Raw genomic sequence first — 26,099 nt, forward strand, 5'->3', positions numbered from 1 at the left:
ATAAATCATAAAGGTTTTTTTTCTTCTTTCCTTCCCCCTCCAACAATAACACAGTCCTCTAAGGTGATGGCTCATCCTGATAAAATTAAGAGAGCCAGGAGCTCCTGACTGATTTCTGTTGGAAGATGACTTCCATACTTCATGTATTAGAAATTTAGTGATATGTGTGGGTTTCTGTTCATTGAAAAAGAGATAATCAAGAATAGTCTTGCTTATTCACATAATTCTTCTATTTCCTTAGTTGGTCATATGATAACAATTTTTGGGTACATGAAAAATGATAGTAATTTTAATTCATGATGTTAATTATAGTTAAAATTACTCAGCTTTATTACATAGAAAATATTGTGATTATGCCATCTTATCAATGATTATGCTTTTTAAAGTGCAAATGGGTACATTTGAGCTAAAGTATTGATAACAATTTCTCTTAAATTTTTCATAGGTTCATACTTATTTTGTTAATGTTAATAACTCTTAATAAAGTACTTGTACCATACATATTATTTAAGCAGTTCATTTTTGAATATATATTTTCATACTTGGTATTTTTCCCCAGATAACTGTTGAAGGAAAACATCAAGCATTCAGTATTGAAAACCGAAATCTTTTTTATGAGATTCTTTGTGCTCTTATTAACCCAAAGCGCAAGGACACTAGGGGATTCACTCAGTTTACTGAAGTGACTGAGAATTTTGCTTTTTCTTTACTGACCGATGTTACTTGTGGCTCTCCTGGTGAAAAGTAAGTATTTTTTTATATGATAGCAGAAGAACCATGTATGTTAATCCCATTTTATATGTTTTCCTTCACAGTTTACAAAGTAGCATGCTGTGCAAGTTGATGGATAGATGATGATGTCATTAAGGATTATACAGTCAATGCATTGTACCTAATGGGGAAACGAAGCTAATAAAGAAAATATAGTAACTGCATCAAAAAAATATGTATTTATGCTGTCAGTAATGTATTCCTCTTGTTTTGATGTGTCTTTTAAAAATAAGTCTGACTGCTTATTCTTATTTATATAATGAATAGATAATAAAGGATTGAATAGATAATAAAAGATTCCAGCTTTTAGCCACATTGTGATATGCTGGTAAGTGTGCTTCCCTCTGGAGTTAAGGTTTATTTTCATTCATCTGGAGATAGATCTCAGAATGTTATTGAACTTTAGTCTGGTTGTTTCATGGCTGGTGTTAAATGGAAGAGAATGTGCAAGAGGAAAAAGAATAAAAGAAAATGTAGTTCTCATGTTCATTATTAACTATAATTTTATAACTGTATTTAATATTTTTTGGAAGTCATGGCATTTTAAATTACATTCATTAGGGCTAATTGGATCATTATGGCACAAAAATATAAAAATGCTTTATTTCTATTTGATTTAACATAAAAATTGCTGATAATAAAACATGAATGGAAATTGAGATTTCTCCCCAATTCTAGGAGTAACTAACATGTTATTTAAAAAATGATTATTACTTAACAGGACATGTCTGGTTAAAGCTGTTTATATAAATATCTGTAAAGTTTATTATGAATACTGTCATCAGTGTTCAAGTCAAATTGAAATTCAGAGGTATCTTGAAGACTACATTTAGAAAATTGGGTATAATAAACTTAAATCATCTCTTCATGAACTCTTTAGAAAATCTGGCATGATCATTTAAATAATTTCTTTATGAACTCTGAATTTACTTCTTAGATCATACAATATGTGAAGTTCAAAGTGATATTAAGGGTTACAATCCAGGCATAAGATATAAAGGGATTACCAGAGAGATCAAAAAATAATCTCATAATGATGATGATGATGGGATATTAACTGTATCTCTGCTGTAGTCCTGACATTGTATTAGACTGAATATGAAATTACCCTTTTTTGATAGAGTATAATATTTTGAAAATTTCATATAGTTCAACATAATCCTTAGTAAATGTTATATTATTTATCCTTACAAAAGATCATTTTAAGTAATTAAAAGGTAGAGTAGAACTATTTTTATTCTTACCAAAGCTAGGTACCTTACACGGCTCATCAGTGATCACAAATTAGTCTATGGTGAGGCCTGGAGGCTCAATTCCAGGGTTACTTGACTTCTAGCTCCCAATGGTCACCACCATTAACACCACCATGCTTTATGGTCAGAAGAGATTGTAACCACATGCTTTGAAAGAAAACTTCCACTTCTAGGCCAGTGGCTCCAGATTTTCATCACAGCTCATTGCCAGGATATGATTCAAGGGTAAGGTACAGGACCAGCATCACCTTACATTTGATATACACCTTACGTACTCTTCCTTTAGTCCTGTAAAGTGAGTCATGGAGATTGAGGATTCTTAATGAAGAGCTTCAGGAAACCATCTGAAACTCTTTGCCTGCTTTTAGAGGGACTTGTCTCTCCAGTCCTCACCAGGGTTCTTAAAGGTCTGTTTGAGAACAATGATTAGCAATTTAACATTTGTAAATCTTGCTAATATCATGAGCTATTTCAGAAATTAATCATTTCTTTATTTTAAGTCAGTTGCATTGAGGCTTTTGTGTGTGTGAGTGTGTGTGTGTGTGTGTGTGTGTGTGTGTGAGACATCCTCTTCCCCTCTTGAACTGTCTTCTGTGTTGTTCAGTGAGATCAAACAGTTCATACATTTGTATTCTCATAATTTCTTGCATGTTTTTTCCACATTTCTAAAAAATTAACTGAGTATCAACATTGTCTTAGATGTGAACTCTCTACCCTGCCAATACATAATTTTTATCTTAAACTTCTAATATCCTTTAAACTTTTTTAGGCAGGCTTGAGATTGAATTCATCTTTGGGTGTTCTCATTGTTTGCAAACATTGTAGATTTATGTGTGAGATATATCAGATTGTTGGGTGAGCTGGTTAAGAATATAGAAGACAGACAGATTCTCAAGCATGCTCTAGCCAAGGATTCTTATTTAGCAAATCCATGGTGTGATCTAGAAATCTGTATTTTTAAACAAGCTTCCTAGTGATTTCAACATACACTGAGGTTTGGAAGAAGTTTCACTGAGCACAGAATCTTAAGCTTTGAGGTGTTCAAAACATAATAATTAAATAAAGATTACTGTTCAGGACTGTTTCTCATACCAGTCACATGGTTCACGATGCTCTGATGGGCTAGAAAGTGAGACAAATTCTTGATGGAAGCATGATTGTAGATATACAAGGTTTCTAATATTAGAGGATTTCAGCTTAGTGGTTCATCCTTTCCTCAACCTGTTCCAAACATAATGAATGATATGCCCAACATAGAAAAGTACATTTTATTGGCATGGATTGTATCTAATATCCCTGAAGTCACTATCAAAAAACACAGGTTTTAGGCTACATAAAAGATCTGGCAAGGAAATGCAGAAAGTTTTGTGCAAAAAAATGACAATTTTGTATAAAGAAATTAGAAGCACATTTCTTTCTACTGCTTCTGGGCTGGGAGTATCATGGCTATACATAAAGAAGAGTCTCAGTTTAATATCAGTTTAATAGCATTTTAGTGGATGTGCTTATGGAAACATGCCATTTTAGCAGAGCTTTTGCTTTTTTGTCATAGAAGCAAAACCATCCTTGACACTTGCCCATATTTGTCTATACTGGCTCTTCACTGGCTTCCTCAACAAATCAATGGGCACAAGTTTGAAGGAAAGGAAGGTGATTACATTCAAATTCCTGAGAGGTTATTGGATGTTCCAGATGCAGAAGTAATGGCTGAGAAAAGTACATGTGAATTAGTCCAGTTTACAGAATATAGCAGCCAGCAGTGGTTTATAACTGGAAATAATCTTCTTGCTCTGAAAAATAAGGTAAGCTATCATTTAAAGAATTATGTAGGAAACATCAATTCCAAAGAGCACCTGCACCACTATGTTTATAGCAGCACTGTTTACAATAGCTAAGCTTTGGAAACAACCCAAATGCCCAAAAATAGATGACTGGATCAAGAAGATGTGCTACATATACACCATGGAATATTACTCAGCATTCAAAAAAGATAAACACATGCAATTTGCAGCAACATGGATGGCGCTGGAAGGGATCATGTTCAGCGAAATAAGCCAGAAAGAAAAAGAAAAATACCAGATGGTCTCACTCATAGCAGGAATCTAGAAAACTTAAATAAGGGACCAGGAAAATGAATATAAGAAAGTGAAAATCAAAGTCAAACAACTATGAACCAGAGACACTCTATGGGGGTTGGGGGAGGTGGGGAGGGGAGGGATTGGGGTCAAAATAAGGGGGTTGCAATTGTATGGGAAATATAAAAATTTATTTAAAAAATAAAGAATTATGTGGTTGGAATCTTATTTTTGCTTTGCAGTCACGCTCAGAAAAGCATTCACTTGATCAGATTTGTAGTGTTGCAAATACACAGTTAAGCTAATTATAAAAAAGTTTCCATCCATATTAACTATTTGTCAAATGGGTAGTCTCAAAAAGAGTTGATTTTTTTTTGTTTTATTGCACATATATATATATATATATATATATGTGTAAAGTAAGAAAATACAACTTGCAGTAACATTAAATTGAGTTTATACCATTATGGTGATCAGACAATTGAAGTCACAGTGTTTTCAGCTAAAGATTGCTCAGTAATTGACATGGAGGTAGACCATTTGGAGGAAAATGAATGAGGTGCCCTGTATTGCTGTGTAAGCTATTACTCGTGATGTTAAGCAAGTAACTAAAGTGTCTAGAAAAATAAAGCAAAGTTCAGAATGGGAAATTCAATTGTGACATTCATTTGAAAATACTTCATTAAACTTTTGGTTCTTTATGGCATTACAGGTGTTATCTTTGAGTGTGAAGGGTCAGAGTTCACAACCCCTGATGGACAACAATGAGGTTCTCTATAGGATTTATGCTGCTGAGCCTAGAATTGTTCCCCAGACATCTCTGTGTCTCCTTTGGAATCAAGCTGCTGCAAGGTACTTATTAATAATTCTTTCAAAGGAGGATTTAGTCCTTTCTCATTCCAGCACCATTGAGTCCAGTTTTCTGTAATGAGCATAGTTGATGGCCTCAGATGAGACTTGAGATTGGACAATAACCTTTACGATAAGTAAGACAAAGCAGCATAGGGAATGGCTTATCATTGTTCAGGTGACAGATGTAGCACAACTATTTACCTGTGTGCTTAACACATTAGTTACTACTTTATTATTATTCTTTCAGGATTCCTAGCCTGAACTCTGCTTTATTCTGATAACATTACTATTATTGGTTAATTTACTGGCAGGAAAGGAACTGATTTTACATCTTTCATCTGTGCTTATGGTTCTAAAGCTGATGCTATGTATTTAGAGTGATTAGCAGGGATTTGTAGTTCTAGTTCACATATAGTTTGGAGTACATTTTGGGATTAAAGCCATGCACAGGAATGGGAAGACAACAGTGATTCTTTTTTGATTCTCTTTGACCTATGATCTGAAGTCTCTGAGTAGTTCTCTCAGAGCTCGACCAATACTATAGTGTCAGGTAGTGTTGACTGAGAGGGTCCAAGTCAGTCAGTGATTGTATTCAGTGCTGACTTTCAGCAGCACAAACTAAAATTTAAGTAGGATCAATAGCTTAGTTGGAAAACTGTACTCCAAACACCAAGGTTCTGATTATTCTTTCTTCTTTGTGGAAAAAAAAAATTTCAATTGAAGTTTCTAATACTTGGTTTCAGATCCTAATCCAATAGGTAGATACTCTGAAATCCTCAATGTATGAAATAATGAATGTTTCAACTTGAATCAGCAGTTGGAATTCAGTTCTATGTCCCTAGCAAAGTAGAGGAATCAAGAAGTACTCAAACGGAGAAAGTTCAACCAGGATTCCTGGGGGATCTGTAGGAGGCTGGCCATAAGATGCTACCTTTGCTGTTTTTGTGCTAACCATTTACCAGTGGTTGCTAAAGAAACCATTGAAGAACCCTGGTATACAGCTCTGTATATATAACTGGATCCAATATTCACAAAAAACCAAGGAGGGAATCATAGAAAAATCTAGTATAATTTTTGCTAACTCTAAAATATTTAATTTCTATATATATAATAATTCTACATATAAGAATAAATATAAAATAATTCTAAATATAGACTAATAGTGTAAATATAGAATAATTCATGTTTGAAAATATAAGGAATTGTAAACATTGAAGAAAGGGAACTCTAAAATATCAAGGCTACATTGATCTTTTGGGATTTTTGACTAGAAGAGTGATTTCTGTTGGAAACCTTGACATGGTTGCTTCGGCTTATATAGGGACTGGCGCTCCTCTATTGAGGACCAGCCTCTACAGGACTGGAAGTGCCTTTGCAGATTTGGTTGGTATTTAGGCTATTTCTTGAGGTGTTTTGTGGGATCTGTTATGTCATGTCCTGGACAAAATGTTCCCTGCAGTGTTTCTTCATGAGAATGTGATCTGCTCAAATCTTGAGTAAACAATGCTTAAGTTCAATAGCTTATTATTTTTTAAAGCCATCCCAACAGCTTAAGTATTGATGAAAGAAGATTAGTGATGATTATGTTTTTGTCCTAGTTGGTTATCTGACAGTCCATTTTGCAAAGTGGTTGAGGACACTTCAGATTACGTGGAATGTGCCTGTTCATACATGTCTGTGTATGCTGTCTATGCCCAGACTGATAACTTGTCTTCATATAATGAAGCCTTTTTCTCTTCTGGATTCATATGTATCTCAGGTCAGTTGCAGTTTTTTTGAGTCTAATTTTAAAGTCTAATTTTATAGTCTAATTTTGATGAGAACAAATATGTTTTCTCACGTCCTTTTATATATGCAAGATGCAGATGTAACTGTAAAACAACAACTTAAGGAGAAAATAAACTTTCCCATTGTCTTATTTACTAATTCATCCTATGGATATTTATGGAGGGCCAACTTTTACTGAGGATATATCCAGTAAAGAACAAGACATAGTTCCATATCATAAGAAGTAAAATAGATTGTGGGGTAGCAGCTAAGTTGTAAGAAAGAATGTATTTCATTGCATTGTGATTTATAGGTCAACTTTTGTAATAGAATATCAGGATTGTGTGAAATTATATGTCCAAAACATTTTTTATTTTTGTGAAAGAAAATTACATTTTTATTAAATCCTGCTACCTGGTGTGTATTCGACACCCTAAGAGTTCTAAATATGTTTGAGTTCTATCTTAAAAAATTGTAACTCTGAATATCCTCTATTGATCATATAATTGGGGTCTGAGAATTCCTTAAAATACCTATCTATGCTCTGCTCCCACCTACTCTTGTCCTGAGCTATCTATGATAACCTCTTAACCGCTTTTGTGAACAAAATGCTATACTGAGGTTGCAGAAGGTAACTCTGAAGCCAGATGGGCTTGGTTCAAATCCTGGTTCTGCCATTGGGTAGTTGTGAGACCTGGAGCAGGCCACTTAGTTCTTCTAACCTCAGTTTTCCTAGCCATAATATGATTGTACATTATATTGATCTATGGTGGTAGATACACTAACTCAGATATTCGTAATATTTTGCTTTAATGTTTTGTCTGTGAATGTATTATTGATTCATGCTTTTTGTATTTGGTCTGCAGTTCCCTAATAATGTTTATTAAGAAGTTTTTATAGAAATAAAAGCAAGTAATTAATTATTGGTCTTTATCCTCATTAAAACCCACCACAACTTCATTTTATAGAAAAAATATACATTTTCATGTACATTTTCTTTACTGAACTTTCATTATGAATCTAAGATTCAATAACAAAAGTTAATAATTTCTTATTTCTAATATCTTTTATGAAGGATGACATTTCTTGCTTAGTAGATTTTTCCAATTTCACAAAATTCCAAAATCTATTGAAGATAACCTATTTTACTTTAATACTTATACACTTTCAGAAGTTCCAGAGAATGATGAAATAAATATAAAGGCATAAAGGGTACAACATTGAAATAAAATCTAAATATTTTTTTAAAATCATCCCAACACTTTATAAGTATTGATGACAAAGGAGTAGCAACGACTATGGTTACTGTACTAGCGGAGAACTGCTTAATGATCATCGTGTGAAATGGGTATAGAGAACAAAACGTTTAGTGATCTTTAGCTTAGAAAGATGAAAGATGAGTGTATATACCTATGACTAAACATTGTAAACCTGTTTGCAAACAGGTTTTTAAACAGGTTTACAAGAAATTAAGCTAAGGTTACCCCTTGAAGTTAAAAAGAGAAGACCAGTAAAACATTAATGTAACTTAGAGAAATCACCTCAAGGTTACTTGGGAGAAATACAGCTTAAAATAAGGTTAGGAGATGATGCCACAGTTTCATAATATAATTATTAAGGTATCTAGGCATTATTGGAGTACAAATTATTATTTGGAGGAAAATGTCAAAGAAACCTACTCTGCTTACTATAACTCTGTTGTGTTCTTAATAGGACCCTGTAGAATGTCCTCAGTCCATTTTAGTTTTCATACCAATGTGTGACCTAGATCATGTAATATGGATTTTTGGCGAGTCTCCTACGTTTAGAGCTGAGATTAGCAATAGATCACAGACCTCACATTTGTTTCACTTGTTCGTTTTGTTTTCTTGTGGTTAAGAAATCCTTCAACACCTTAGTCAAACTAAAGCTTTCTTCTAAAATGGCCAATGGATTTATTTATCTTACAAATCACTGAGTATATAAATGCCAAACAATGTCAATTTTGCATTACTAGGAAACAGTTCTCTATACACTGCTAAATAATAAGACTTACAGGATAAGTCAGCACATTCCAAAGTCCTTTGAAGCATGCTTATTCTTTTATTCAAGGAATATAAAACTACAGGAATTTTCTAGTCATGCCTTTTATATTTAACAAGCTGAGATTCTAATAGTTTTTCAAGAATAAAATAACCTTATCAGATGCCCCCCCGTTCACTTTAAATTATTTTTGAAAATAAGATATATCATCTAAAATTTTGCGTCAAATTTTTCCAAAAATAACAAGCTTGTCTTCCCTGTAATCATTGCCCTAAGATAGCCATTATGTTCATGAGAGTGGTTGTGTCAAAAAAGTATCATTTTATCAGATAGGGGATTATTTATTAGAAGAATAGCAAAAATGCTTAAAGATCTTTGAAAATGCAGTTTGAAGGGAGAACTTCATGAGATAAAGAAGTCATAGGGCGTAGTTTTAATGGTGACATGGCATGAAGATGGTGGATTTCTCTGTATGTACATGTAGGTGTATTATTTAGGATGTGCTTGACTGCAAATAATAGAAAGCAGTACAGATACCTTAAGTAAGCAGGCTTAGTGCTGAGGTTGATAAATTCAGCACCTCAGTGGTGTCATCAGGGGCCCAGACTTCTCACTTTTCTGTTTTGCTCTCCTCAAAGATTTTATTTTCATGGCCTTGCCCCTACATGGTCTTGCACTGGCTTCAGTAGCTCTTAGCAGAGCACAACAATGTCTAGGCTTGCCAAGAGAAAGGCACTTATTTGGATCTTGTTTGGAGAGCAAAGAAAACTTTTCCTGAAAATTACCCCGAGTGTTTTCCGGCATATCTCTTTGACCAGAATAGTGTTATATGACTTTCATAAAGCAGTCTCTATCTGGGAGAAGATACAGATAAAAAACATAGATTCAGGCAACAGGAGAGGAGGGAGCAGCTTTTTGAACATTGTGTCTCCATTACCTGTCATAGCCCCTGATATATTAGTTTTAAAATAACTGTTTGTTAAATGAATATACTGTTGATCTGAACAGGCCACAGAGAGAGATGTGCTTGTGGCTTTGTAAGTCAGGTTCATATTTTTAAGTCCCTTTCATTTTAGTCATTTTTTTAATAATTCTCCTGAAGCAAAACATACTCTTTCCTGTGTTCACACAGGTGGGTTTAACACAGCATCCCTCTCTGCCTCAGCCATTTTCTGCAGCGATGGAAATGTACTGCACATTCTCATATGATGGCCACCAGACACTTCTAATTATTCAGCCCTTAACATACAGCTGGTACAACTGAGGAAAGAAATGTTTGATTCTGTTTAAATGTAATTAATTATAAAATTATATAGCCACATATAGCTAGTGGCTTTGTGTCCAGTAACTCTGACTGCCTAGAGCATGGTCTCCTAGAAACCTCCATCCTTGGGAGTAAATTCTTTTCCCTAATGCACAGCACTTGTGTACTTGGAGGTGCTGTGTATTGACTTTTGTTCAACCTAGAAAACCTGGACTGTACAATTTTGTTTTCCTGTCCTCAGCCTATTAGTAGTAACAAAAATATATTGTGCTGAGGAAGGAGTTACAAGTATATGGTAATCAATTGTAGTGAGCAGGGAAAAGTAGAGAAATGACAGTTACATCTAGTAAGGAGGTAGAGAAAAACTAAGCTAAAAAGCTAATAACTGACTTAATAGTAAAATAGTGATAATTTGGTTTTGCTTGGATTTATCTGTAGAAAAGACAGACACTGATTATGAGATACAAAATTTAAATATTTTAAAGAAATTTTATGGGAAGAAGTATTAATATTTGGCTTGTGGAGGGTAAAGTACTGTAATTTATAAAAGTATGTGTCATTCTTAAAAAATGCAAAACAATAGAGGGCTTACTGGATATGCATATTCAAATACAATCAGTACATGCTTATACATGAACATTCAAATATTACATAGGTAGATAAGATGACCTTTGGTCTAGTTTGATAATAGCAAAGAACAAACTGTCCTTCAGGGTTTTTTTTTTTTAAACCTAAATCAAAGACAACCATTGTTACCATTTTATTAAGGACAATTTTCTGCCTTTTTACTTTCAAATCATACAGAAAGTCATATGTGTCAGCAAACTAATTAATTGCTCTTTTCCAACTGACAGTGATAGAAAAAAAGTAAAGGAAAATTTCTCAATGAACTGCCTTTTTTCCCCCTACATAGGTGCTGAGGAATCATTTTTTTAAAAAAATCTGTTAATGCCTTTTGTTAATACTTAAAACTGTTAGACTTCTAAAAAAAATCTACATTTGAAACATTTCATACCCAGTAGTTTGCATATTTTTATAAGATCATTTAAATAAAAAAATTGTTTCAGTTAAAAATCTGACTTGTAAGTTTAAATTATGTATGTTAAATACAGCTTTTCAATTTCTTTTTTTTTAAAGATTTATTTATGCATAAAAAGGGTACAGGCTAGAGGTGCGGGGGGCGGGGGGGGGCAGGGTAAGAGGATTCACCAGAGACAGAGTTGGGAACAGAACAGGCAGACTAACTGAAATACACTGCTGAGGGGAGCAGCGGGTGAGTCAGGAGAGGTCTGCTGCGCCATATGGATACCTCCCTGTTTGGGGTTCCAACTCAGTGCTTCAGTGGCTGTGGATTGCTTCATGGTGGTGCGACTTAACCCCTTGTGCCACCAGGGAGACCCAATTTTTCAATTTCTGGTAAGAAAATGAAAGATAAATACTTAGCATACATTGTTTTAGAAACTTGGTAACTGAAGTGTTTGTTTCCTTAAATCCACAGTATTCAGTATCTTCCCCAAGGCCATTTGAGGGCACAGCCTGCTTGAGCTTTCTCAGCACCATTCTTCTCACCTAAATAAGAAATGAATCTAGATAAACATCATATATTATAGTTACAGACTAATAGAATCTAACCCATTTCCCTGGCAAATGCTTTGAATGCTGCCACCAGGTGTCATGCTTGCATTTTAATTGAAGCTTAATATACTTAAATATCCTTGAGCTGATCAAGTTGAACTATACTAAATTTATGATATGAAATGATAGTATAATGGAGAATTACCTACTTGAGGGAAAAGGCTATGAATAAGCTTTTCTTTCGAATTAGAAAAAACAGTGGACTCGTGTTATTTTCCTTTGTCCAGCACTAATCCCCTTACCTCACATTTTTATCTGCTGCAGTAAACTTACAGTAAAGCAGGCATTTGTGATCTTGTGGCCCATAATGAAAAGAACCTTGCAAGGCCCTGCTTTTAAGTCAGTATATGATATATACACACAGATCCACAGACATGTATTCTCTCTCTCTCTTTCTCTCTCTCTCTCTCACACACACACACACACACACACACACACTCGACTTGAATATTGCGTTTAACCTAACTTTGATTATCATAGGAAATTCAAGGTGCACAGTAGTGAGTTAAGAGGCTCAGCTTCAGTAGTTTATTGACTATGTAAGGGTGCAAAATTAGGCACAGCTCTGCAGTTTCTGGATCCATTGAACCTGCGTGGGTGGATTTTTTTGGAGGCAGCCGGAGAAAACTTACACACCTGTCCCAGAACACCCCAGGGCATTCTTCCTATGAGTGGATTAGTCTGGATTTCTTGACTAAATTTCTAAGCCGAAAGCCTCCATAATACAAAATCTGACTTTGTTTGGAATTTTGTCTACCTTATTAAAATCTAAGCACACTGAAAGTTTTTCCCAAAAGGAGTTATGAAAAGCACTTTTGCTCAGAAAATCAGTCATAAACCCCATGTGGAAATTTTGCAGATACCCAGTCCACTTACCCCCAGATGGGGTGTACTTTAAGTTTGTTCCATAGCTTTAGAGAAGATGAGAAAACAAAAGGTTAATAAATGCTGTGTCTCCTTGTTAAGGAGGCATTGATATTCTTAAATACTATATTGCCTGCAAAGTTCAGCGCAGAGCAGCATACCCTTGCCAGTTGTTATGCTTTAATAATTCTTAGATGAACTAACCCTACTGAAGACAAGAGTAGAGTAAAAAGCTTAAATGAAGAAGCAAATGGTTCTTTGTGCAGCACATTTAAATTTTAAAAAGCAAACAATATTCTGAAAGTGTGTACATTCTCTGCATTTAAAACATCCCATTAAAGAAATTTTTTGCCAATTGAGAGATACAAGATTTGGTAGTTTAAGAAAATAAGATAAATTTTCCTCAACACATTTAGAAATGTAGATATTTAGGCTAAAAGTCATCTCAAGAGGAAAGAACACATTTTATTTCTGGTTTGGCATCCAGTAGCATAGGTTGCTTTTAAAATTCATAATTGCCACTGTTGTAATTATGTAACTGTTCCTATTAGATAAAAGGGGATAATTACTGAACCTGAGTTTTGGTAATACCATTCAGTTTTATGCCTGAAAAATCCTATTCACCTCCTCAGATAACTCTATTTAACCAAGCCACCTGTTCCTAAAACATTAGATTGGAAATTGATTCTTTTCATAAACAGTAAAGCATGTCTAATACATAGAACACTAGATACATAATGAAATTATTGGTTTGCCTAATTTGTTATTTCTTTTAGTAGGGAAGTGAACATGTGGGTATTTGAAAATTAAAGTTACCCTTTAGTGTAAAGGTTTTATATGTCATGCAAAGTGTTTTATATGTCAATCAAGTGTAAAGGTTTTATATGTCATGCAAAATACAGTAGATTAAAATTGCAACCTAATCTGTGCCAGGCCACAGAGGAGCCTGCAGGTCTTCCTGTGCTTGTTGTCCTGATGATTGTCACTATGCTGCTGTTTGTCTGTTTATGGATTGTAACACTACACTTGGGTTTTTTGTTTCTACAGGTTTTTGCCTGGCTGTTCTCTCCCATATTTTCTGTGCCAGGTATGCCATGTTTGCAGCAAAGCTTCTGACTCACATGATGGCAGCCAGCTTAGGTACACAGGTAGGAGAGCTCTGGCATTTTCCAACTTTTTATGAAATGTTCATATTGTTTCCTTTGTGATTTTTGAACTGAGTGCATAAGTAAAGTTTAATCTCAACTTAGTTGAAGTAAGCTTGTTGAGCTTCATAGTTGAGAATTATGGGGGAGAAAAGTGGCAAGAAGAAATGAAAGCATGAGGCCAAAAAAAGTGTATTTTGTGAACTTGTTTATTGAGAAAAGTATCTTAATATTATCGCTTTTAAGAAAATAGCTTCTGATCATGAAGCGTATTGTCAACTAACATATGCTTAATATATTAAATAAAATTTAAATATGCATTTAAAGTTTGAAAAGGTTTAAGTTAGCATATTTTATTTAATCTGCTTGAATGAGTTATTCTTTATATTTTTTACATAGGGCATTACAATGAGAATACTTTAAAGCATCTGGGAAATATATTTTGCTTCATTTAATGTTATAGAATACAGTGTAATAAAATATTGTTTTAAAAAAATGTATGGCAGAAGAAGCAGTGTGAAAAAATTGCCATTCATTAGCAGGCAATTTGAAACATACAGTTAATAACATAGTTTAAACCATAGAAGGCAAATCAAAAGATGAGATCTAATGCCTTTCTGTCCATAAGGTATTCACATTCTGGAATAACACATGTATATGTTACTGTAATTCAGTGTGAAAAGTGTAAGGTGTAAACTATTTATAAACTACTCTGTGAATATAGATGAGAACTTACTTATCTGTGAATGTCAAGGAAGGTTTCATAGAGAAGGTGGTATTTGAGCTGAGACTCTGAGGAGTTCAAGATGGGCATAATTGGTTGTATAGGCAAACAGTGGAAAACATAATCACTTCTAATTTAATGCAGTAATTACAGATCTGGATGGTATGAATATGCTATATAATGTTATTATTGAAATAACTTTATAACGTTATTATATAAAGTAAATTTCCCCTTTTCAGAGTGGGTGAAGGCACTTCTGGAGTATTGAAAATCCTTTTTCTTGATTGGGCACTGGTTCTATGCACATACATGCTCATGTTCCAGTTTAAGTAAACTTGCTGTGCTATACACTTGCAATTTGTATGCTGTCTTACAGAATGTGAATGTGCATTTTATTGAACTCTAAAACAACTTTCAAACATATTGCTAATGGAGATGCTAAAATAGAAAATTAGCTGGGACATTAGAATTCTGTTGCCTTTTTTTTTTTGTTTTTGGTCCTAGAGTGAAAATGACGTGTACATTTCATAATTCTATTTTCAGGGGAAATCTTAAGTACTGGATTCCAAGCATAGGATCCCCTATAATGCTTTTAAAGTGCCTATGAACTGTGGGAGGTAACAGCTATCACCAAAAGGGGGCTTGTGTTGAATTTGACAAGGCTATTTATATCACGTTGGTAACCTACCTTAGTTGTCTGATCTTGCCTTTGCCTTTGCTTCTTGTATATAAGATCTTAGAAAACCCGCCTTCCATAATTAGAGTTTACTTGGCTGTATTCACCACCCACTCTGGTGATTTTTTGGCAGCAGCATTTGCACAAGTCTTAATTATAGCACCATAGAATTACAGACATCTCTTCAGTGCCCTAGCAGACAAATTTGCTCATGTCTGGGGATGTGAAAGGAAGAACCAGGATTTATGTACTGAGACATTGCCTTCTGATTCACATCATAATTAACATTAATTTTGGAGAAAATGGTTAATCAAATCCATGTTTGTCAGTATTTTTGGGAATAGATGAGGCAGTGTGGCATGAAAATCCTATCACGTATCACTTGTAACATGAACTAACTAAATTGAGAATAATCATCTCCCTTAAAACCTTTCAGCAAAGAATTAAAAATTCTTTGAGGCTCTAGAAAAAATAAAATGAAGCTACTTCAGAAACTTGGGCCCTTTCTGAATTTTAAAATCAAATTTGTATCTGCAGATAGTGAAATTTGCTAATTGTGGTATCCTAGTGCCAGCCTTGAGTCTCTCATTTGGGATCCTCCATCAGTGTTGTGCTGGCATCCTTCGTGCTTAAGTTCCCTCTGAAGAAACCTTCAAAAATAGGGTTTGGCCTGTGGTTCTTTGGCTAAGACAGTGAAACTTCTATCTCTGGTCTAAAGCTGTGAATATTCTGCATACAGGTTTGCCAAGATCAGTCAGTTTCAAATATTTATTGCGGACCTAGGATAAATTGAATGGCTTTTGTGGGTGTGGGAAGAATGGAAATGTGATATTCTGACTTCCTTTGGAGTGGTGTGAGTCAGTGAGTGAGGCAGTCAGCAGTCAGGAAAATGTGCTCATCTGGCTCTATTTCTCCACTTCTAGAAATATACACATATATTTATACACATATGTCTGTATCTATCAGCTATTATAAAATTTATTTTATCTATATGTAGGAAGAGACAAGAATCCAAACATTGTTCCTGATTGAAAAGATTCCAGTTTGTCATCGAAACATCTTGAGAATCATTGACTATAAATTACCAGCAGGTGTCAGTAGAAGATTTTTTAATGCAAAACCTATTTTCAGTCTCTTTAGCAAAGATGGAGTTTAAAAGAAAACTTGAGAAATGTTTTCACAGTATCTCTGACTGGGCTAGACAGTATCCTTCTGTAACATTGCAAAAGCATGTTTGTCACTAATTTTTTTCATCCTCTTTGTTCAGAATTGAATTAAATAGATCTGTAAGATACATAGAAAAGCTTGTAATCTCCATCTTGGTACATATCTTTCTATCACTTATCATTTATAGTTAAATTTGGGATCACAAGATTATTTCCATCATCATTATTATTGCTAGAATAAACCTTAAGAATTGTGTTTTCTGTTTAAAAATGTGTTTATTGAAATATCACAGATGTTTTGATGTATGATCTATATTTTCAGTATTGTTTATCCAAAAAAAGTATGTATTTTTCTTGAGTGCCAAATTAATATTTCTTATTTGTGCAAAAGAATATGATTAAATGGGGAGAAATCATGAGACCATTCACTTCAATTAAGAAGTAAAAACCAGCAAACAGATTTTATGGCACGGGTGATATTTCTCGGAAAACATCTAATTATAACTTTGGAATTTTTATCTTAGAATCACATTGCCAACCCATGTGTGCCCTGATAAGGCTGGTAAACAACTAGGACAAAGGACAAGTTTGCAGTTCAGGGTTCTCAGTTCTGGGGGGTTCTGTCAGGAAAAGTAATCCTCCAAATCTAAAAAAAAAAATAAGATAGAACTGCATTTACTCTGATGAATAAACTTAGCAAGGAGGAAGTACTTTATTTTCTGATTTTTTTTTGTTTGTATGGCTTAATCACATTATATGAAATGAAGAACACATTTATCTAGAAGAAAACATATGTAAAAATAATGAAATTCATCAACAAGCCCGGATGTTTCCTGAATTCAGATGGCACAGTGCATATCTTACATATAAATTCTTGGTAATCTGGATGTGTAGGAGTTTAGTAACACAGGCCTTTTCCTCAAGAAAGGGCAAGGGAATTGCCTTAAAATCAGAGCCTTCTTCTCTGGAATTAGCAAAAGCAGACTGTCAATGTCTTGTCTAATTTCCTTACTCTGCAACAATTTTGGATGTCATTTTGCAATGTCATTTGTTTCCTACGTAGCATCTTGCTCACATACGCCTGCCAATAGATTCTGCTTTAATATACAGTTTATGTCAATCTAGCTTGCTTTGACTATCTAGCATATTTGAGACTCTGAGAATCATTGACTGCATGTGCCTGTGACTCAAGCCAGAAGTCTTGTGTGACATCTCAGATACTGGCTCCTTCTGGCTGTATTAGAGGGCCTGGTTTCTCTCCCTGCAGCTTGCCTGCTTTATTAAGGTTGCTGACTCAAGAATTCATTGTGTGTTTTCTCATTCCAGGTTCATCTGAGGCTGGTCAGGTAAACAAAACCGAATCAAATGGACTAGCAAAGGAAAAACAATGAATTTAATAATTTATGTATAGAGAGTTGACTTTGGCAGTAAATTTTAAAGAAAAATGGAACAGACAGGTATATTTATCCTGCATTTAGAGACCTGAAGCATCAAGCAGAGAGAGGGGGAGACTTCACATGACAGACAAGCTAGGGTTTACGTCATCCTTACTGAGAGTAAAGATGGCATTCTTAGGACAATGTTCACTAATAAACAAATGAATGGATGCGACCCCTTAAATTATACTCCTCTAAATCATAAAAAGGGAAGTTGTGATTGCTTCTTCAATTAAGAACAGGACTGAAACTTATGACAAGACAAACTTCTATTGGAGAAGGGTGAGACTTAAGGAAAGACACATGCTTCTCCTAGCCTTCAGGGCCCTCCCTGCTCTCAACCCAAAACAATCTGCATCTTTTTAAAGTGATGCTGGTAAACCTCTCAAGGCCCACAGGACCTGAATTGACCTCTAGTTCCCCACAATAAGGTAGAACTTATTGGAAGAGGCCCCCTCTGGGCATATTGAGAAAAGCCTATCTGATATTTTGTAGGGAGACTGATCCCACACATGCTTATTTTTATAACTCGAAGCAGAGTAAGATGGAACTTGTGAAATGTGTATTAAGCAGAACCAATTTTTCATTACTTGGAAGTTTTGGTTAATCACTTGTTTACCAAAGTATCCTTTACATGTTTGTTATTTTTTTTAAGGGCCAGTGAAATAAGTCAGAAACACCATGTGATGTGTGATTCAGATATTTCACATAAAGAAACATAAGCAAAAAAACTAAACAAAGCAAAAGTAAACTTATGTATAGAGATTAGAAGACTATAATACTGGTCACAAGAAGGGAGGGGGGGTGGATAATTGGGTGAAGGGGGTCAATTTTATGTTAAAGGATAAATTTGGACTTTTAGCTGTGAACTTAAGGTATGTTATATAGAGATATGACTTATAAAGATGTAGACCAGAAATTTATATAGTGTTATAAGCAAGTTTTTCCAATAAAATTAAAAAAATAAACATTTAAAGATGGTTAAGAGTTTAGGGATAAGAATTAAAAGTAGGTCTTGCTCTGAGAATTGGGAACTTGAGATGAACATTTATGATTATATACAAGTAGAGCTGTAAATGAATTAGAAAAGCATTTCCTAAACTTTGATATAGGCCACTTGTTAACATTCAGGTACTAAACCAGTCAGTCTAAAATGGGTTTCTGGGTCCTGCTAGTCAAGAATTTAATCAGCTATATTGTGACTCACTACAGCTCTGGTTCTCGATTCTGCCACTGCTGATTCTGCTGTTACTGCTTTTATTATTATTACTACTACTAAACTCAGACTGTCAACCTATTTTCCTTATAATAAAAATATTTTCTCAGAAAATCTCATTAATTAAATTTTTGCTTTCATTTAAGTGTCACTACCTCTGAAACTGCAAATATTGATCTTTCCTTCTTGAAGGAAAGACTTCTGCAGTTGCTTCCTTATGGTTTTCTTGCCACCCTCCCTCTCCCTGTTTGTTCAGAAAAGGGAAACTTCTTAGACAACCATACTCAGAATGCAAACAAGGTTCTTACTTTGGTCTTTCTCATAGTATCTCACACTTTACAGAACTCCGCAGTGTTGTTTTCACATATAAAATAAACTACTATCTTGAGAAAGTTTATCCATCTCCTCCCAAAGAAACTATTCTTTTGTTCTTATAAAGAGCTCATGAGTGCCCTCCTTTAATTATGTGAAGCTTCAGTTGTTAATTTTTGTACAAAGACTTCTGAGGTATTTGACTGTACCTTTTCCTCATGTAGAGACCAATTTGGTGGACATGGAAAACGAACATTCTGCACACAACTATGAATCTGTCCTTTAAGTTGAATTTCAGTTATTTGATTCTAATGTGCATGTGTTCATCAATGTGGCCAAAAGATGCTCATGGTCATTACTATGAAAGCCTATTATCCATTGCACAATCACTTAATGAAATTAAAACCAGCAAATTGAGTTAACCCTACTCATCCCAGGTCAGGATCATCATTCACATCTGTCACATGCACTATTGCGATTGTGCCTTGGAAAATACCAAGCAGGATATGCACACATGACACAGAACTTCATGGATGGTCAGGGAATGAACTACATATGTACATAGATGATATCTTCTACAGTGTATTCTAACTCACTGCATAAGCCAAGGATGGGATCTCAGCTTGGTACGGCTCCTGGGAACAAACAGAATCTGATCTGGTTGTTAAAGGATGTAAAATATTTGAAGACTTAGAATGTGACCTATTCTAGATAAGGAAAAGAAGGATAGAGGCATGGAAGTTATAGTGAATTGGTGCATAGAGAGACAGATAAGCCAAGTGCAGGTGGAGGGGCTGCGTATTTCTGAGAAATACGTGAAATTTTGAGGGTGTTAGTACAAGAAAGCATGATACAAAAGAAGTGTTTTTAAGGATTAATCTGGCTATTAGGAATCAAGTGAAAAATGTTTTTTTTTAAAAAGATTTATTTATGCGTACAAGAGCTGGGGTACAGGTCAGAGATATGGGGGGTGAGAGGATTCACCAGAGACAGAGTGGGGAACAGAACAGGCAGACTGACTGAAATACACTGCTGAGGGGAGCAGCAGGCGAGACAGGAGAGGTCTGCTGCGCCATGTGAGTTTCTCTCTAGCCAGCCAGGGATCAAACTCGTGCTGCAGAGGCTGCGGATTGCTTCATAGTGTGGTGCTTAACCCCTTACACCACCAGGGAGTCCCTCAAGTGAAAAATAAAGTAGAAGAGAGATGGAATTTGGGAGGTGAGTTTATAAACAGGGAAGGTGGGCAGTTTGTAACATTGTCTGGTTATGATGGGAGTTGTGAGATTGGACAATGGTAGTGACAATAAGAATTCAAAGGAAGCAAGAAGCGCTAATAAAAACATCCTGGTTTGCCTTATGAAAGTTTTGCAATTTTGCTTTTCTCCTTAAATCAATAAAAACATGCTACATTGCAAGTTTTATTCTATAAACATTTCCTTGGCCTCCCCTGGAGGCGCAGGTGGTTGAGCGCAGTGCTGTGAAGCTGTTTGCAGCCTCTGCAGTGCTGTTTCAATCCTGGCCGGCCAGTGAGGGTCCCATATGGCATGGCAGACCTCTTCTGTCGCGCCCGCTGCTCCCCTCAACAGTGTATTTCGTCAGTCTGCCTGTTCTGTTCCCCACTCCATCTCTGGTGAAGCCTCTCACCATCTTGCACATCTGGCCTGTACCCCAGTTCTTGTATGAATAAAAAATAAATCTTTAAAAAAAGACATTTCTTATAAAGAAAGCAAAACATTTCAAAACAAAGCATTATATGAAGTAGAGATTATGAGATAGATACTAGTATTTCTACTATTTTACAGGTGAGGAAATTAAGGCATGGAGAGTTCTTTACTTGCCCTAGGACATATAGTGATACGTGACTGAACCAATAGTTGAACACTGGCCAGGCTGCAGACCTTGCCTATAGCCACTGTGTTATACCACCTCATAAATCAGTAATTAATGGGATTTACTCTATCACCACAGGAGGCAAATGACTTTAAGGTGACTTTGAAGTGTGGTTAGTTTTTATTTCACTTAAATAGAAAATGATGACACCATGTATACACATATGAAAGAGCACAAATGTAACCCCCAAATGAAAAATTAAAAAAAAAAATAGAAAATGATAGAGAAGGATACTTATACTCCTGGGTATTAGGAGTTTAACATTACTATATAGCACATCTCAGATTTAGATGTCAGTTTCATAATCCGGTCTTGACTATAAAAAGAGTGTTTTTGGAACTTGTTTTGTGGAGAATCTGTGATTATAGACCATACATAAAGGTTTAAAGGTTTGTATTTTTGGCTCTGAAGTAAGTGATTTACCTGTGTTGTCATGATTATTCCTTGTAATAAGCAGATGAGATAAGTACTATTATCCTCCCTTTTTCCAGATGGAAAAGAATAGGACTAAGAGAAGTTAAGGACCTGTCCTAATCTTCATAGATATCATGTAACTGGAAGGAAGATTCAAATCCAGATCTGTCTGGTTCCCAAACCCATGTGTGTAATGCTGTGTCATCTGGAATGAAAATCTGTAGAAGCAGATAATTAGAGCACAGTTAGTTTCTGGAGCCAAGGAAGGGAAAAAAAGGTCTCAAATGGCAGGACTGAGCATCCGTGGGAGATTAGTCCTCACATCCCCCAAGAGCAAAGTCACTGAAAACCTTGGAGATGATGAAAATTAGGTGAACAAGGTTAGAGAGAAAATGAATAGGGAGAAAATATCTTTTGAGACCACACCTGAGAGAAGTTTGGCAGTGAAAGAGGAGGCTGTCAGGATATAGGAAGAGGGAACAGCTCTGGTGCCTGTGATCTTGAAAGTCTTGCTGGAGGGAGCAAGGGCCTGGGGCTACCACCCACCAAAGGGGCCAGTCTTCCTCTCCCACAGGTAATTTCCTTTTTGGAAAGTACACTCTCTAGATGAAAGGGGGATAGGAATTCATGAGTTTCTCTTTGCTTGTACAGTTTCTCTGTATTTATACATTTTGATGACTTTGAAATTTTTTATGCCTAAGGCAGTCAACACCCTGTTACTGTGGCTAATCACCTCATACCTGGGACAAGGCTAGCACTCTTTTCTGAGCTTTTCTTTCCATTTCTTAATCCAGATTTCTGTGAAAACCTTAATTTGTGGTATTACACAGTTTTCATGTGTACTTGAAATAATTATGAAGCAAATTTGTAACTACTGACCAGCAAATAATTTTATAATCCCCTCTATAGTCATATTAATACTACCATACAATGATAATATGCTGTTCATGAGTATGCGCTTTGAAGAGTTAAGGTGATTGGGTTTCCAAATGGAGTAAAACTTGAATATTCCAAGTATTACGTATCTTAGGAATGAATGTTTATTTTTGTTTTCTTCTTGCTTGAATATAAGTCTTCTTGATCAAAGTTTTCGTTCTTAAAATCTTAGTTATAAAATCCAGACCATGTTTTTTCAGCAAGTATCAAAAGTTCAGCTCCACCGTTGACTGTTCTCACTAAGTTGAAAACAAGTGGATGCTGAAGATACAAAAATAGTATCATGGTCACCCTACTGGGAAATTCGAACTTTCCCAAATGTTGAAGTAGCAAAGCAACAGAAAGAGTGAGTAATATTCTGAATGAGGCTACAGTGACATTATCATGTTTGCAACATGACTTTTGTTACTAGGAAAATTTGTGAGGCCAATCCAGATTTTACCAGGAAATACCAGTTTGGAATCTTCTATTACAGCCTCAGAAACATAAACTGTCCTTGACTTTCAAAAGACTTCTTTTGATGTCCCAGCTAGGGAAAGTCAGCGTCTGAGAAAAATTGTTTTTATGAATGCTTAATGATAGCTCTAAAGAACTTTGAGTAACAAATATGGAGCAATAATACCTGTTAGCTCCATTAGAAAAACAGTGAGAATGCCTGCCTTGCAGAGTTGTGAAGAGGACAATACATCATGCTCCAGAAAGCAGGAAAGCCAGGAGCTGGGTATGGAGGTGTCAGAGGAGGTGGGGAAGGAGGAGCCAAGCAACACTGCAAAGGCCTTTTGGCTTCTACTGTAGTCGAACGCTTCTGAATGTCCTCTGAAGAACTGAGCCTTTTTTTCTGTGCTTGTGGTTTTCTTAAATCAACTGCAGGGAGGGGACAATTTTTTCAACCCCGCCCTTTTTAAATAGTTTGTTTTAACAAGTCTGTTATCACACCTGTAACTATACTATTCCAGAAAGACTTTTCTGTTTGTCTTCATTTATGTAGGCATCATATTTCACTTTGCTTTGCTTAGATTTTTCAAATGAGATTTCCCCAAGTTTAAGTATTTTTAAGTGTTGTGTTCTTATTGTTTGTGTTGAATTATTAGAAGCATAAGAAATAAGTGTATAACACCTGCTAAGGGAAAACTGCATGTGCACATATATGCGTATGCATGTATATGACATGAACATGTGTATGTTTTCATTTGAAATAGGCATATATTTAAAAAATAGATGTTTATTATGAAATGCTCGGTATTAAGGGCTAACATGTACTTGATATGCACAGTTTCATGTCATTGGTATCACATTCTTTGAGACAGCAGAATTATTATTGCTTCTCTATTGCACATGAGAAAGTTACCATCTTAGAAGATTACGTTATACCTCCCAGTTCCCACATCAGGTTGTTCCCCCAGCACCCCTCAGTGTAGGACATTTCAAAACCTCCCTTTGCTTCAATGGAGCAGAACAGCTTGGTCTTCTTGAAGACAGATTTTTTTAATATCTTGTTGAGAGGGGATTCATGTGCCATCCATTTCACTTGTTGATAGTATAAAATTCAGTAGCTTTTAGTATATACCAGGTTACATATCCCTGACCACAGTCAGTTTGTTTTCTAGATTAATTTTCTTTTCTATACTTAACATTTACTACTGTACTAATTATGTTGGTAGGTCTCTCTGCAATGTCTTTTTAACTGTCTTTTTATGAATCTTCTCAAAGAGTGGCCCTTACAATATTGGTTGGACAAGTCTTAGAAGTTTCTGAGCTGTAGTTGTGTGCTTTACTAAGGTGCCTTACATTTATTTAGCTCTCTATCTTGCTAAGCTTTAAGTTCCTGGGCAAAGAGACAATTCTATATCATATACTATGCCAAAAGGATAAATAAGAGGGCCTAAATAACATAGTTCTAAAAATAAAGCAGCCATTATTACAGGTTTATTGGTTGTGTTCCATCTAGAACCACCTTAATGGCAGAACCCCATTTGGAGCCTATCTTCCAGGCACAAATACTCTGTGTTCTGCCAGGGATGGGGAGGAACATGGTTGCAGGCATTATCTTTTGGTTAGTGTTATTGCCAAGTTGAAACATTTGCATGTCACACATCAACAACCAGGTGCATTTCATGGCCAATTTTTTTTTTAAGATTTATTTATGCATACAAGAACTGGGGCACAGGCCAGAGGTGTGGGGGGTGAGAAGATTCAACAGAGACAAAGTGGGGAACAGAACAGGCAGACTGAAAATACACTGCTGAGGGGAGCAACAGACAAAACAGGAGAGGTCTGCTGCACCATGTGGGTAGCTCCCTGGCAGGCCGGGGATTGAACTCATGCTGCAGAGGCTGCAGATAGCTTCATAGTGCTTGCACCACGTGGGAGGCCCTCTTGGCCAAATTTTATCTGTAGCAGATGAAATGACAAGATATTAGGATTTCCTCTCTATTGCACTTGAGAAACTTGATACTTCAAAAGTTTACGTTTTTGCCTCAGGTCCCACATCAGGCAGTCTGTCAGCTCCAAAGTCAACATCTCCCTCACCACCCCACCGTGAAGGGCACCTCAAAACCTCTTAATGGTGCTTTTCCCTGGTTCCACAGAGCAGAACGTGCAAGGAATTTTATGGGGTTTGGCATGGAATCAGATTCCACAGCCACCACAGTTCTCACCTCTGAGCACTAACTAGCATTCCCATTTATGCTCTTGCTCCTCTGGAACACAGAAATCAAAGTTAATGAAATTCAACTTGTGCATATATATATAATCAATTTTTGCATACTTTGGAAGTTTTTTAGTATGGATTTCCTCTTTTAAAAGATGCAGAGAAATAATATATTGGGAAATTGAATGCATTCTATCATACTGCTTTTAGAGTATATAGCAGTTGACCCTTTTTAGCCTATTCCTTCATACAGTAGCCTCCAAAAATTCCTCTTGGTTTTGTGCTGGCCCCTTTTTAAGCTGTTCTCAGCAGCCAGAGAAGACCTTTAAAGACTAAGTCCACTCACGTCATTTCCCCACCTATCATCCTTCTGTGACCTCCTATTGCACATGTGAGAAGAAATTCTGATTTTCATCCAACAGACCCTTGAGGATGGTCCCTGCTTGATCTTCTTTCAATCTCCTACCATGTCTACCCATTCACCAGCTTCACCCTCAGTGAGAGCTTTATAGTTTCCTTAAACATGTCACCACCTGGGCCTCCCTGGTGGCGCAAGGGGTTAAGATGCAACCTATGAAGCTGTTCACAGCCATTGCAGCATGAGTTTGATCCCTGGCAGCACCAGTTTGATCCCTCCTGCTCCCCTCAGAAGCAGCCAGTCTGCCTGTTCTGTTCCCCGCTCTGTCTCTGGTGAATCCTCTGCCCACCCCCCCACACCTCTGGCCTATACCCCAGTCCTTGTATGCATAAATATATAAATCTTTAAAAAAAACTTAAGTCACCTGTTTATCCTGGGTCTTGGATTTTAGTTTATTCCTAAGCCTAGAAAGTTATGCATATTTGCTCATTCAAATATCCATCATGCGTCCTTCATTCATGCTCACCTCATAACAGCCTACCTGACTAGCCTTCTTGCCCCATAATACACATCACTTAGATTTCAATCATATATCAATATCAGAATTTTCTTGCTCATTTATTGTATTCTTTGCCTTTCCTTACTTTCTACTTCCCGTTTCCTAGATGTAAAC

The 26,099-nt window shown here is 35.8% G+C and overlaps 1 protein-coding gene across 4 annotated transcripts in view; it reads left to right on the forward strand.

Moving 5' to 3' along the window:
- ADGRV1 (adhesion G protein-coupled receptor V1) overlaps window positions 1-26,099 on the forward strand; it is a 317,136-nt gene that overhangs the window by 210,927 nt on the left and 80,110 nt on the right. For all 4 annotated transcript variants that reach the window (XM_054688237.1, XM_037529850.1, XM_054688238.1 and 1 more), the window contains 5 exons: window positions 560-744; window positions 3,577-3,826; window positions 4,812-4,951; window positions 6,550-6,710; window positions 13,551-13,651. In XM_054688237.1, coding sequence (XP_054544212.1) covers window positions 560-744; window positions 3,577-3,826; window positions 4,812-4,951; window positions 6,550-6,710; window positions 13,551-13,651 — 837 coding nt within the window. The remainder of the gene's footprint in view (window positions 1-559; window positions 745-3,576; window positions 3,827-4,811; window positions 4,952-6,549; window positions 6,711-13,550; window positions 13,652-26,099) is intronic.

The sequence above is a fragment of the Talpa occidentalis genome, unplaced genomic scaffold (genome assembly GCF_014898055.3).
Source record: "Talpa occidentalis isolate TD23 unplaced genomic scaffold, MPIMG_talOcc4v2.1 talOcc4.6, whole genome shotgun sequence".
Classification (NCBI taxonomy): domain Eukaryota; kingdom Metazoa; phylum Chordata; class Mammalia; order Eulipotyphla; family Talpidae; genus Talpa; species Talpa occidentalis.